The following is a 15,147-nucleotide window of genomic DNA, read 5'->3' as shown; positions in this document are numbered from 1 at the left end:
AAAAAAAAAAAAGGTTTTCTAAGATAAAACAATTGTTTCTAAGTTGCTATGCAAACCTGAAAAAAATGTCACTAAATTTCTATATATTGCAATTTCCTCATTTGTAAACAATCAGTTAAAGTATGCAACAACAACAAAAAAAGCAGGGCGGTGGTGGCCCACACCTTTAATCCCAGCACTTGGGAGGCAGAGGCAAGCAGATCTCTCTGAGTTCAAGGCCACCTGATCTATAGAGCTGGTTCCAGGACAGGCTCCAAGGCCACACAGAGAAACCCTGTCTCGAAAAGCCAAAATAAAAGCATGCAATTTGTTTCAAATTATTTCTATTAAAGACAAAGAACTTCTACCACCTTCTATGAAACCTTCGAAATTCTCAAGATGCTAGATGTGCATATTATAAAGATCTCAAGTAGTTCTGCAGCCGAAGTGCATGTACATTCCTCAGCACATTGTAATGAACATAGTACCTGATCTGAGAAAGGGTGTGGTCTAGCTTCTTCCACAGAGATGACATTATTGTTGGGACCTCATTTGATGTTTCTAAATTGTAAGAGGAAATAAGCTCAGTTGAAGAAAATTCATTTTTCAATTTGAACAAAAACATAGATTATAGCAGGAAAATAAAACAAAAACTTTTCTAAATTGTAAAAGTTCCACTGGCGATTGAAAAGTAAGCCTATTTGTAACAGTGTGAAAAGGGCCAACGAGGTGGCTTTATTTTCTTAAAACAGAGAATCAAATCCAATACTAGTAAAAAAGTGTGTCTAAAAAACTTAGAAGGCTAATAATTTTCTAACTTCTTTGTATCAGAAAAGGCAAACTATAATTGTCAGAAACATGATAGAAACTCCTATATGTACAAACTTAATTGATATCTTTATTAAAAACAGTTGTAAAAATTACTTCTTACTGGGTTAAAAATTAAATGAAATACAATATGAAGCACCTAACATGAAGCTTACATACCCAGGCATTAGTAAAGCAAGTTACTTTTCCTTTGGCTATTATATTACTTCATGAAAATTAATCTAACAATAATAGTTTTGATGATATGAACTATGAGAACAATGTCAAGAAAATAATCTCTAATTCCCTCTGGATTATGAGAAATTTAAACAATTATTTTATGTTCTGTTAACTCTGAGCCAATTTTCCAACTAAGTCCTGTGTCCAGTTTCATATTACACAGAAGATTAAATTGTCAGTTCAAAATATTTTAGCAAATATCAATGGTTGTTCATCATTATGATAAATAACCTAGAGTTCATTCAGCTTTATTTCATTTTAAAATGAGTTTTGGCTTATGCCTGTTAGTTAATATTTGGAGTTTTAGAATTTGTTTTACTCAATATAAGCAAAAATAAATTGTTTCCCAGTAAAATATATCTTATCAGAATAATATTAATTTTTTCAAAGCTTTTTATGAGACTATATCTTAAAACAATGACATCCAACTTCTTACCTTTTGCCTTCATGGCTACATATTCGTTCAAAATTGTTGTCAAGTTTTTTCCAAATAAGGACTGAAAAACAAAAGATCAAATATTACCAAACCATACAACTATCACTTTCCCATCATAAAAGCCAACGAAAGATGTAGACTGCAGAAATCCAGTAAGGAAAGGGTAGAGAAGCAGGCCACCAACATTCACTAAGGTATTTGTGACACATCTGACAGAAAACACGCTATCCGCCTGAACTGTGCCTACAGGAGTCCTTATGCGAAAAGCACGGTCATGAAAAGCAGTTTCCAGTCAGGAGGGAGATATGCTGTTTTACTGTTTTAAAGAAATAAGGTCCCAGGTCTAACCTGAAAGCCACGTAAACCATGTAAAACTGAACTTTTAAAAATAAGTGTATATGAAATACTCTTCCCGAGGAGCTCTTCATTTCTGTTAGCCTACCTACATGCCTTCCCTATGCTCACTACAATGCAAGAGTAGTCTGTTACAATAGTATGATCATATACTCTTGAGGTTATTAAAATAGCAAGGATTTTGGAACCAAGAATTCTGATTTCAAAAAACTTAATAGCATGTGTCAAATCCTTTAAAATCTACTGCAAACATATTGTACAATTATTTTAGATAATATTGAGGACGTATGTAATATACTGAGGAAGAGGTCTGACACAGACAATTAGGTCTCTTTTCCCTCCCAACTTTCAATACTAGATTTCTTTTTTTGAGGGGGGGGGGGCACAGGGAGTAACAGGGTCTTACCACAAAATCCAGGCTGGTCTTGGTTTCCTGAATGCTGGGATTAAAGGAATATGGTACAGTTCTATATTCCTAAGTACTTGCTTGGGAGGGTAAAGTAGAAGGACTGTAAATTCAAGTTCTGTCTGAGCTACAGAGAAAGTTCAAGACCAATTCAGGTAAGTTAGGGAAAACCAAACTCAAAGTAAGAAGTAAAAATGAAGCTGGGATATAGCTCAGACAGAGAGTGCTTAACCAGCACTAAGCTTGAGAAGGCAGATTTGCCTAAGAAATCACTCTTTCATTCTTTGTAAAAATGAATTGAATTTTGGGCATGCAATTTTCTTTTCAAGACCTCAGTTCACTTATCTGGAGAGATGGTCCAGAGGGTCAGAGTGTACTACTACCCTTTCAGAGGACCAAGTTCAGTTCTCAGCACCCACACAGGACAACTTACAACTACCTGTGACTCCAGCTCCAGGGATCCGATTTTTCTTCTGGCCTCTGAGAGCACCTGCATACATGTGTACATATTCTCACAAAAACAGACAAATACACATAATCAAAAAAAATTAAAGAGCCATCAGACATGGGCGCTGGGTATGAAATGTGAGTGCTTTGGAGGAGCCACAGGTGCTTGAGCCGTCTCTCCTAGTGCTGCAACTCTTTCAAAATGTTCAAAACTGTTTGTGGTATTCTAATCATCTTTTTATGTAAAAATTAGAACAATCCAAATAATTCACTAAAAAGTCATCCTTAACATACAACTTCAAGTACCACGTGAAATCACGTAACTCTAGAATATTCCTTTTATATATAGATAGCTACAAAAGGAAGTGACGATATTTTTTTTAAATTTCTGGACAAGGTCTTGTTATATAGCTCAGGTTGGTCTAAAAGTAATGACAATTGTCCTGCATCAGTCTTCCAAAGTCTGCATTATAGATATCTACCACCTGACTAAATCTCTGTCTTCCATCTATGTGAATTAGGCAGTGATAAGTCATGTTGCTATGTGCCATAGCTCATTTGGCTGATGAATGACAAGGGTCTTGCCATGTTGTCTAGGTTGTCCCTAACCCCTGGGTTCAAGTGATCCTGTGATTATTAAGTTCCCAAGCAGATGGGACAACAGACACAGTGCCTCACATCATTAATAAGTTCATTTTAAGGCTCTGCTTTCCAGTCTTCTGTGTTGGTTAGTAATGAAATGTCCTATAAGGAATGAGTAACTCACCAGTAAGCAGGCTGGAATAAAACCTTCATCAGTACAGTGTTCTGCATATTCTTTTAAATTTGAGCTTTCCAAAATAAACGTCTGGCACGTAGATGTGAGGTTTTCTTGTTGTAAGTAACCTAAATGACGAAGAGAAGTTCAAATACTTCAGTAATTCTGTACTTTTGATAAGTGACTTTCAAAATGCTAGAGCATGTAGGAAAATTATTAGCATAGCCTCAGGTAAACACGCTGGTGTTTTACAACCTTTCACTAGGTTGGGTTGCAGTATGAAACAGGACAACTACAGTCACTGGCTCCTCCATAGGATCCAATTCTAGCTGCGCTTATAAAAAGATATTTGACAAACGACAATCGTTGCATAATACATTTAGAAAAACAACAACAAAAACAAGGAAATAGTAAGCAAGTACACTCCACTACTCCATGGCTTCGACAGTAACTAGGAAAGGGGATGATATATATCCATTTATTGGATTACTGAAACGCCATATTCTTTCAGTATCAATTACGTGTGTGTTTGACTATCTACTTCAAGATTGAACAAAGTGAACAGAGATCTTTGTACATTGTGTTAAAGGTCAGAAGAAAATTCTAATTTTCAATTTATAACCATTAAATTATATTAATATCAACAAGAACTTCAACTTTAACAAGTAAAGGCTAAGAGGTTGTTAACCACTTGGCTCTATAAAAAAAAAAAGAAGCTGGCTCCCCAAATCCAAACAAAAAAGAAAACTGTAACGGCAAAGGTTATAAAATGTTTAGAAAAACAAAAATAAATAACAAAATGATAAACTTTTGGTCTTGAATAGAACAATGATATCCTAGGTATAATATCTGAAACAAGAAATCAAAGAAAAAGATAAGCTGATTTTCAACATTTCAAATTTCTATGATACATACTAAGGATGCCATCAATCCAGTAAAATAAGTTTTAAAATGGAAGAAAAAATCTGCATATCATATATCTGGTAAATGCTAGAAAGCAAACTATATAATGAACTTGAAAGGGTCAATAATAAAAAGGTAATCTAATTAAGAAATAAGCAAAAGCTCTGCAAAGAGGGTAATACTACAAACTCCTGGAAAGGCATTCAACTTTACTAGTCATTAGGAAAATGTAAAAGGAAAACCATTATTCAGTTCATACAAACTGGGACAGAAGCCTTAAACCCTTTATGATCTGAATCACTCTTGAAACCATGTTAAAGGAATTCAGGCAAAAAACAAAACTAAACAAAAACCCACAAAAAAACCACAAATATTTCAACTATAGGTGATGTCCAGAAAAAGCAAATCCATACGTATAAAGAAGGTAACTGCTGGAGGCTGGGAAAGTTGAGAATGCTTATTATCATATATATTTCCTGTCGGAGATATACAAATGTTTTGGAATTAATGGTAGTATTGCTTATTAAAAATATTATATTCTCTCCAATATTTTATTTTGCGTTATTTACTGCCATGAAAAAAACCTAATTGTAAATTCAGCACATACTGTATGAAACTTTACTTGTTGCATCCTAATTTCATTTTAATTGTCTTACCATTCCATCTCTTCAAACAAATTAATCTTACAAAAGTTCCACAAATAACAATGCTCTTATTTTAAAGCCAAATGTATACTGTACTGTTTGTTTGGGCAGCTCATTTTGCCTTAGCCTAGGTAGTTTCAACTCATTCTTTGGTGTTTAATATAATTCAATTCTTCAGAAAACTAATTTTTCTATATACCGTATTCCCTTTGCTTATACTTGTAAGTCTTTTGTAATAATTCTAAGTAATCCCTTACATTGCTTATCCTAAGTGTATTTATCTGTGTTGGTAAAATACAGCAAGCAAAAAACATTTTTGTTTGCCTTAATAAATGACATCTAAAGTTTCTTCTTATTTTAAATTTTAAGAGTTTCTTCACTTGGAAATGTATATTTTTTTTCCTCGAGACAGGGTTTCTCTGTGTATCTGTGCTGTCCTGGAACTAGCTCTTGTAGACCAGGCTGACCTCAAACTCAAAGATATCTACCTGTCTCTGCCTTCCCTGAGTTTTGGGATTAAAGGAGTACATCACCACTGTCCAGTTGGAAATGTATTTTTTAACACAGTTTTAATTAAAAACAAAACAAACAAGGGCTGGTTCAGAGCACCTGCTGCCCTTCGCAAAGACTGGGTTTGGTTCTTTTTTTCCTTCTCTAATATTAATATTTATCTCATGTACATTGGTGTTTTGCCTGTATGTATGTCTGTCTGAGTGTTGAATCCTCAAGAAATGGAGTTACAGACAGCTGTGAGCTGCCACGTGGGTGCTGGGAATTGAACCCAGGACCCCAGGAAGAATAGCTAATGTTCTTAATTGCTGAGCCAATTCTCCAGCCCTGGCTTCAGTTTTTAGCACTCACATTGTAGTTTTTAACCATCTGTAACTCCAGTTCCAGGGGCTCCAACAAACACCCTATTCTGACCCCCTACATACAGCAGGCAAAACAGTAAAAAAAACAAAACAAAACAAAACAAAAACAATAAAAAAACCCAATCCTGATGAGATGGTCTATAAAACCATTTTATCACTTCCAACAAGGAAAGAGCAAGGAAAGAAAAGGTCATTTCATTTTAGGCCCTGCTCTGATCTGGGAATCAACTCACCACTTTCGTCTTGTAGTTAATAAATAGGTTTTCTTACTTCTAACTTATGCCTTAGATGAAGAAAAACAAACATACAAACATAGGGTATTTTTTTTTTGGAGCACAAGAAACATTTAGAAACAAACAAACAAAAAAAAACAAACAAAAAAACCCGAAGCCAAACAACAACAACCCCCTTTATTTCAGATATCCCTACTTTAAAATTGTTACTATTGAAGATCACATTTCAGATGTATTATGTTTTATCATTTTGGTTCCTAAGAACTCTTGAATCTAAGATAAAAACTACTGAGAAGGTTTCAATTTAGGAAGTAAAATTTTAGAGGTAGATGGCAGGGATGGTTGCAGAACAAAGCCATGTAACTAACACTATAAGCTTATAAATTACTAGAATGACCATTTTTGTTATGTGTTTCTTACCAAAAACACTGTTATCTACCAACACATCTACTTTAACAGGACACTGGAGAAATTACTAACTGTAGCTATTGGAAGAACTTTCTGATATTACATTTGACTCGAACCTTTAATACAAGTGTATTAGGAAAAAGGGAAAGAGGAATATATAATATTTGAAGCAAGTTTTTTTTCTGCTGTAGCCTAGCGACAATATTAAGAAGATGGGCCTGGGTTGAAAGACAAGTAGAATTAGCTCCACAGAGCACTTCCTATGGCATATTAGTAAAAGCCAAACTGATGAGCTAGAGGCAGTAAGCGACAGTTTACTGGAGTATCTTGGCCTCTCCAGTATTTTGAAAATTTCCATGAAGGCAATAAATAGCAGGCTATGGTTAAGCAGAAAGCAGGGAGATGAGTATTGTAAGCTGAAGAATTAGAGGAAAATGAACTAGTAAAGCAACTAAACAAGTCATTTTAAAGGTAATCTATCTTATAAGTGACAAAGGGCATAGGAAAACGTGAGATGGGGTTCAGAAAAAAAATGTTTTGGCGTTAAAGGGTTAAAAAACAGAGGAGTGAATGCTAAGGGAAGAAAAATTACCTTTTCCCTTATGCCCAGAAACTGGCAGCATTTGGAACATGTCAAAAAAACAACAACGACGACAAAAAAAAAAAAAAAATCACAAGGGACCAAAAGAGAGGGGCTAAATAAAGATGGTAAGGGGGCACAACAGAAGAATCACAATCAAGCAGTAAACCGTTGACATAAGTTTACATATGTAAAAGATAACTAAATCACAGAACTGAGAGTAGTGGGAAGATGTTTTATATACCAAGAGTTTCTCATTCTTAGAACATGTGTTTAGGACCTGAATGCCTCAGGAAGACTTGAAACAGGAGTAAACATGCATTGCAAGTGGAGTACACAGAAAGAAATCACGATTTCAAAACAGAAGGGAAGGAAGGTACCCTGGAATTGATGACACTGAAAAGAAAATCTGAATAATGAAGATGGTTTTAAGGTTGAAAAGCCAAGACTTGAGTTTCTAGCCACCAAGAGAAAAAATAGTCCCTAAATAGCTTGATAGGGGGGCAGAAGCACAATTACCCCAATTAGAAAAAATCTTGTTATTTCCTTAAGGTTTTCTCAACAGGCAGGACTTTCTGGGGGGAGGGGGAATGATACATTGACAGTATGTAAAGGCATTTCCTCCTTACAGCTGGGATGATTGTGGAAGGAGGCCCTAAGGGTATCTGGTTGGAGAGAAATCAGGATTGCTGCTAAACAGCTCATAAAACAGGAACACAGGAAAACCACTACAAATAATTATCCAATTCACAATGTTTATATATATATATTTTTGAGACAGGGTTTCTCTGTGTAGCCCCTCACTCTCCTGGAACTCAAATTCACAAAGATCTGCCTACCTCTGCCTTCCAAGTACTGGGATTAAAGGCATGGGCCACCATGATGGGAAGGCCAAAAAATCTTTTTTAAGACTATGATCACGGATTTCATTTGGATCACCAGACTTCTAAAAGACACAACAATTCTTACCCAAACAATGAACAGAGGGGGTAAAAAGGATATATTAGTACATACTTTTCATATATCCCTAATAAATTTAAAAATTACAAGATAGCTAACTTTCAAAGTTACAAATCTAACTACTCAATTCTGATGAAGTAGGGAAAAAAATGGACATTCAGAACGTTAAGTTTTAGTGTTTAAGGTTCTCTAAAAATGGGCAGTGGAACCATTTAAAGTCACTTAATATTTCCTGCTAAACGTGCTTATCAAGAACCCCAGGCAATTTTTATTTTATTTTTTTGAACAGGACTAGGCTAATGCAAATGTTAGTAACGGTTGTGAAAACTAGGGAAGGATTCACCAAACTTGTATCAATTTCTTCTAGAGATGTCGCAAATGATGTCTCAAAAAGTCACTGCCCAGTTTTGAGCCAAAGAGGCACTTGTTCCCAGCAGTACAATTCCTTTTATTCTTTCAGAGGGCAAACAACGAAAACTGTATTTCACACAGACAATCTACCCCGAGCACCCAGTGGTGTATACGAACGAGCCTTTTTCAAAAATGGAGGAAAAACTCGGGCTAGAGAACGTGTGCAACCAGAAGGCAGTCGTCCGATCCCCCGAAATATTTGCTGAAGAACATGAAAAACGGCCGTTCTAAAATATGCAACTGGCATTTCAAGCTCTCCGGAGGGAGAGCTTGTGTCCCGAATTCCTAGGGCTACCGTCGGATTCTGGATAAGGGCGTTGGGAAAGTCTTTCCACAAAGCTGGGCGGCCGGGGAAGCGCTTTTTTTTTTTTTTCCCTTTTCCTTTTTCGGCCCCAGCTGTGTCAAGGGGAAAGGATGAGGGCCAGCCAGCCCCGTCCATCACGTAGGCGACCCTCTTCCAGGGGTCCCATCGGGCCTGGCTCTGCCTCGGAATCCAGGCCCCAGGTGTTCCATGCCGAGCTTCTCTCCGGCTGCCACCTCGCCGCGCAGCTCGAGGAGGGGCATCCATGCACCCCGGGCTTCAGAGGAACCGGGCACCTCCGCCGGGCTGAACTCGGACCCGAGGGGGCGACCTCCCAAAGCTTCCCCACCCCAAGCAACTGTCCCTCCCGCCTCCGGTCTTTCTGTCCCCTCCACCCCGGTCCGATCATCCGCCCTCCGGGACCGGCACATACCCAACACCAGCCTGGCTACATCCGAGGGTAACAGCATGATCCGCGCTGCACAGGGAGCCGCCTGACGGGGCGAGAGTCAACTCAAAGCAAACACAGCGACAGCCCCGGCGCCGCCGCATCTCCCGGTTCCAGTGGCGGCACTGAACCCGCGGCAATTCGTCCCGCCTCTTTCGTGACACACCAACCAATCACTTCCGCGGGAGACAGAAAGGCGCCGAAATGAAACCCGCCTCCGTGCTCTGCCGAATTGTCGTCATTTCCGTCCCCGGAGGGGCGGGGCTAGCGAGGACCCGGTGGCCGGGTGTGGGAGCGTCGGCCCCTGGGCGGAGCTCCCGGCGCGAGGTCGTTCGTCATTGGTGCGCCGCGCGCAGGCGCCTTTCCTCATGCCGGGTGAATGTTTTGAGGGCGACGAATGTTTTGAGTCGGAGAGGGCGTGATCGCTGTGCGCACGCGCGCACGGTGCAGCGCCTCAGACGCCTTCCTTTGGGGACCCACGCTGCACGAACTTGCTGCTTTTGAACCGGAAGCGCGAAGGCGTGCTTGGAGAACCAGCTGCGGGGTGCGTGGCCGCGGGAAAAGACGAAGCTACCTCGGTTTGCACTGGGAGACAAAATGCAACGGTAGGAGCTCGGAGCGAACTCCGGGGCTTCGGTGCGGGAAAAGTCTCCTCAGACCCCCATCTTTCATCGGCTCCGGAATGGCCTTGGACGCCTCTCACCTCATCTTGCCCGGCCGTCTGTGGTCTGCTCCCCCCGGCTGCGCACCCCGCTTGGAGTGAGCCTGAACTTTCCCTTCTGCGTGTCCCCTCTTCCCGTCTGTCGCCGGAAGAGTTCTGATATTTACGTTTAAGCTACAGGTTCGTAAAAAAATAGAGGTTTGTGGTTCAGAGCATGGGCTCGGGAATCAGTCCGAGTTCAGTTTTTATTGTCAGCTGTGTGACCTGCGCTGTCTTCTGTGGGACGGTGCGTTGCCAGCCCCAAAGAGTTAACCGCTGGGCCCCTCGGTCCCCGCCACCTGGCACGGATGATTAGCCAGCTACCTCTCAGGGCGACTACGGGAGAGGAGAGCGCCGCGTTAGCCGCGGAGGGACGGCTCTGGAAATTGAGCCTGATTACTGCGGCACTTCGCCGGATGTAAATTGTTCTGCACGGTGCTTGCGGAGCTTTCCGACCCGAGGAAACGCGTAGAGCGTAGGCTTCTGAAGGTTCAGAGCGAGCTGTTACTGAGTGTTACAGATTTTGCAGGTTTTCAGCCACAGAAGGGATAAGAACAAAAAAGAGGAGGGGAAAAAGAGAGAGAGAGAGAGAGAACCATCCAAATAGACTTAAGAAGTTATCCTAAGGGAAAACGGTAATAGGATGGCCGTTACTCTGAACATTTGCGCTCCCCCCCCCCCGTGTGTGTGCAAGAGAGAGAGAGATACAGATACAGATGCTGGCATCATTTTCTCGTTTAGCATGGAGAAAGCAGCTTTGAGAGGTTAACAGCATTCTCCAGGGTGGATACCTGTTAACTGAGTGGACTTGCAGCGCACAGTACAAACTGTAGAGCCCAGTCTCATGCAGCCCATGCTAGCTGTGAACTCACAGTCTTGCTGCCTGTCCTCCCCAGGCCTGGGAATTTCGAGATGTGCTGCCATAGTTGGCTGAGCCCTGTGCTCTTTGCACTAGCCGAGAATGGCATGCCAGAGGTGGGGTTACTTCTGGGAAGATGACATGTAATTGTCACTGTCAAATTTGTGACTACATCCACTGGATTGAAAGAAAGAGTGAATTTGTCAGTTCCAGGGCTTTTGCTTAGGAGACTATTTCAGTTGACTGTTGGGAGTTGAAACTATGTTATCTGTTTTAGTAACGGGATAGCTCTCCTATCTCGTTGACTAGCTTTGGTTCTGAAGCTAGCATAATCTGGCATCTTTCAGGTCCTTTCACAGGTACTCTTTTTTCCTGTCTTAGGGAGTTTTGGCTTCTCCAGTTTCCTTCCCTAGAATGTTCACTCTTTAGTTCTTGTAATTGGCACCAATTCAGATCTTGACATTATTAAACCTCCTTTGATACATGTTGCTATCAATTTATCTAAAATATAAACTGTTTTTTTTTTTTTTTTTTTGCAACAGGAGCTTTTATAGTGCCACCTGGAATTGAACTCACACTGAAGGTGACCTTAAACTGATCTTCCTGCCTCTGCCTCCTCACCAGTGGTACTACAATGCATATCACACTCTGTTCATTCTGTTGTTTTCTCCTGTATTTTTTGCTTCTTTGAGGCATATGTTACAATTTGGAGCTATGCATTAATATTTTTGTTGCCATCATTTTCCCCAGATGTCTCCCAGAGGGGAGGTTTTGTGTCAGTGTAGTTCATTTATTTTCTTGCTGTCGCATACACATGCCTAACAAACACTGTATATGTGAAACAAATAGTTTGCACTATCAATAAATGTTTTCTCTTTATAGAGATAATACTGAACTGTTTTATTTTCTTCAAAATGTACTTAATTCTGCTATACAAAGCACACATTTGAGAAGAGCATAATTTTAATATATTCTAAGAAAATGACCTATAGAAATGTTACAAAAAATTATTGCAGTGTTGATCATAGTCTGCCTCTGTATGTACAGTTAGGTTTATATGTATAGAGGTATTGTAGTGTAAAATAATTGCAGATTTATAGCATAGCCAGTTCTCAGCACCAAATAACCAAAATAAATGAAATTAATTGCATATATTTATTTTTATTTACAGGTGAGGATGTATGGTCTGAAATCTTAAACCATGAGTCTAGCACTTAACGATCTGCTCATTTGCTGCCGACAATTAGAACATGATAGAGCTACAGAACGAAGGGTAATAAATTATTTGAAATTGTTTTTCCTAAAATACATGTTTGATAGGTAACATGTAATTATTATTATATTCTTTTTTTTAATTTTCAGAAAGAAGTGGAGAAATTTAAGCGTCTGATTCAGGATCCTGAAACAGTTCTAAATTTAGATAAGCATTCAGATTCCAAACAACAAAAATATTTGAATTGGGATGCTGTTTTCAGGTATCCTCTTTGATTTTGTTTTACTCTCTTTTTCTGTTTTGTGATCCCTTTTGATTTTCTTCATTGTGTGTTATATAGGAAGTTGGCACTTAGTTATCTAAGAGAATTTTGAAAATTCATACAGAATGTTGAAAGTTTCAAGTCATTTTTCAACAAAATGCTTTAGATATATGTCATTTAAGATCAAGAAAGAAGCTGGCCATCATGGAATTTCTGTAATACTGTATTTTTGAGGAAGGAGGTGCATGAGTTCCAGTCTTATCTGGCCTGCATAGCAAGACCCTGTCTCAAAGAAAACAAAGATTAAGAATTCTTTTCACTTTGACTAGTTTATACGGATTTGTTCCAAATTAGATTTATAAGTAGTAATAACTGGGCAGTAGTGGTACACGCCCACCTTTAGTCCCAGCACTCTGGAGGCAGAGGCAGGCATATCTCTGAGTTTGAGGCCAGACTGGTCAACAGAACGAGTTCTAGGACAGCCAGGACTATACAGAGAGACCCTATCTCAAAAAAAAAAAACAAAAAAACAAAAAAAAAAAAAAACCAGAAAACAAAAAAGTAAGTTATAATATTTGTTTATCGTTTTGATTGTTGCTGATTATAAGTATCTGGCATGTGCTAAATTATACTAAAGCAAATGAAGTAAATATTGGAATACTTTCACATTAGCGGAGTTTAAAAATACTTGTTTGTGGCATAGTTTATACATTTTTATATTGAAACTTCATTTTTTTTCCTTAAAAACATTTATTTATTTGTTTTTATGTACTAGTGCTCTGTCTGCATGTATGCCTGCTTGACAGAAGAGGTTATCAGATCCCATTATAGACGGTTGTGAGCCACCATGTGGTTGCTGGGAATTGAACTCAGGACCTCCGGAAGAGCTAGTATTCTTAACCACTGAGACATCTCTCCATCCCTAAAACTTTATTTTCAACCGCAAATTTATATATAACTAGAAACAGATATTGTGAGACTTTTTGGGGGAAAGTTTTTGAAAAAAAATTGAAAACATTTTTGTGTAGGTGTGTATGCACGCACACGCGCACGTGTGTCTTTATCAAGTATATGCAGGTTCCTAGGAGTCAAAAGTGGACATTGGATACCCTTGAGCTGGAGTTGAAGTAGGTTGTAATCTGTTTGGCATGGGTGCTGGGAACTGAATTCTAGTCCTTTGGAAGAACAGTAAGCACTCTTAACCACTGAGCCATCTCTGCAGCCCCCCAAATGTGTTTTAAATTTATGTAGATATCTGAAGCTGGTATGGTGGTATAATACCTGTAATCTTGGCTCTTGGGAAGTTGATAGAGGAAGATAATGAGTTCAGTTCATTACAAATTAAATAAATAATTGCAGTAAAGAAAGGTTCACATTTCTTTATAGAATATTATATTGTCTTATAATACTTCTAACAAATAAACTTATTTATCTATTCATTTATTTATTTTTTGGGGGGACAGGGTTTCTCTGTGTAGCCTTGGTTATCCTAGAACTTGATCTTTAGACCAGCTGAACTCAAACCCAAAGATCTGCCTGCCTCTGCCTCTAGAGTGTTCCCAGTTGATAATTCTTCTCTTGATTGATACTAAACTGTTTCAATTCTAAATGCATATGATATGGAAAAATGCATGCTTCCTTGTTGAGCATTTAATTTATTTCCAACTTTACAAATATAGTTATTTGTTTTTTTATATGCTGATTAGATAGGCCATATTTGTACCTAATAATCTTGGCCAGCTTTCAATATCTTCTAGCCAGGCTTCATTTAAAGACCAGAAATATTACTAGCTGCTTGTAATGTAAGGAGAGTTGAAGTCCTCAGTAGCATTCTGAGCAAGTAGGTGAGGTGACGGACAACCGTGCAGCTTACAGGCTTAAAAGCTTTGCAAGCCAGGCTTTATATTGATTTTGCACCTCGTTAGACCTTGGAAAAGATAGTTTCATGTAACTAGTACAACACTGTGGTTTAAATGATGTTTTGGGGGAAGGCGTACAGGAGACTTTTGAATGATAAAATTTAAAATTATAAGCGTTAATGAGAATATGCATTTTTTCTTCCAGGTTCCTACAGAATTATATTAAAAAAGAAACAGAATGTCTGAGAACAGCAAAATCAACTGTATCAGCCTCCACACAGACTTCCAGACAGAAAAAGATGCAAGAGATCAGCAGTTTAGTCAGATTCTTCATCAAATGTGCAAATAAGAGTAAGCAACATTATGTATTACACACAGTCAGGAGTTAGCATAAATCGGATTTTAATACAGTACCGTAAAAATTAAGTACTGACTGAAATCCCTAGCACATACTGACTAGTACCAAAATTTGGGGGAATTTAGCATATAAAATCTTTAATCTCCAAAATGGAAAGATCAGAATTATTTCTTTAATTCCCCTCTGTCTTTAGATGTCAGCAGAAGTGTTGTCTTAAAGATTCAGTAAGCGTTTTGAAGCTGAGCAGTGTCAAAGGTGTAAGAGCCTGGTAGGGTGGTGAGATGGCTGGGCACCTCAGTGTGAGTCCCACAACCAAGCTGTCCTCCGACCACCACACATGTACATGTGTGAGCCATGTGCACACACACAAAGTGAATAATAAAAATAAAATATTAAATATAAAAATAAAATTGTTAAGGATTTTTTAAAAAAAATCTGTCTCTATTACTGCTTCTACCTTAATTTCTCAGACTTATCTATTTATGTTTATGGTTATTTTATCTGCATATGTGTAAGTGTACCATATGATATGTTCCTAGTACTTGTAGATAGAAGAATCTTCTGGAACTGGAGTTCTGGATGGTTATAAAGTACCATGTGCATGCTGGGAACCAAATCTAAGTCCTCTGCAAGAACATTAGATGTTCTCCATTGAGCTAGCACTCTAACCCCTACAAATTCTTTTTTTTTTTTTTTTTTTTTTTTTTTTT

At 38.6% G+C, this 15,147-nt stretch overlaps 2 protein-coding genes across 4 annotated transcripts in view; one reads left to right on the top strand and one right to left on the bottom strand.

Annotated features, from left to right (window-relative positions):
• Positions 1 to 9,347, bottom strand: part of LOC101980770 (protein NPAT) — a 34,468-nt gene extending 25,121 nt beyond the window's left edge. For both annotated transcript variants that reach the window (XM_013346297.2, XM_005347356.2), the window contains exons 1-4: positions 9,172 to 9,347; positions 3,436 to 3,554; positions 1,463 to 1,523; positions 468 to 540 (exon numbers count right to left, since the gene is read on the bottom strand). In XM_013346297.2, the coding sequence (XP_013201751.1) occupies positions 468 to 540; positions 1,463 to 1,523; positions 3,436 to 3,554; positions 9,172 to 9,208 (290 nt within the window). In that variant the 5' untranslated portion in view covers positions 9,209 to 9,347. The remainder of the gene's footprint in view (positions 1 to 467; positions 541 to 1,462; positions 1,524 to 3,435; positions 3,555 to 9,171) is intronic.
• Positions 9,348 to 9,670: 323 nt separating this feature from the next.
• The window catches only part of Atm (ATM serine/threonine kinase), a 103,213-nt gene continuing 97,736 nt past the window's right edge, over positions 9,671 to 15,147 (top strand). For both annotated transcript variants that reach the window (XM_026779117.1, XM_026779118.1), the window contains exons 1-4: positions 9,671 to 10,027; positions 11,917 to 12,018; positions 12,108 to 12,220; positions 14,285 to 14,430. In XM_026779117.1, coding sequence (XP_026634918.1) covers positions 11,947 to 12,018; positions 12,108 to 12,220; positions 14,285 to 14,430 — 331 coding nt within the window. In that variant the 5' untranslated portion in view covers positions 9,671 to 10,027; positions 11,917 to 11,946. The remainder of the gene's footprint in view (positions 10,028 to 11,916; positions 12,019 to 12,107; positions 12,221 to 14,284; positions 14,431 to 15,147) is intronic.

Source organism: Microtus ochrogaster, chromosome 5, assembly GCF_000317375.1.
Source record: "Microtus ochrogaster isolate Prairie Vole_2 chromosome 5, MicOch1.0, whole genome shotgun sequence".
Lineage (NCBI taxonomy): Eukaryota > Metazoa > Chordata > Mammalia > Rodentia > Cricetidae > Microtus > Microtus ochrogaster.
This window is presented reverse-complemented; position numbering and strand designations above follow the sequence as displayed.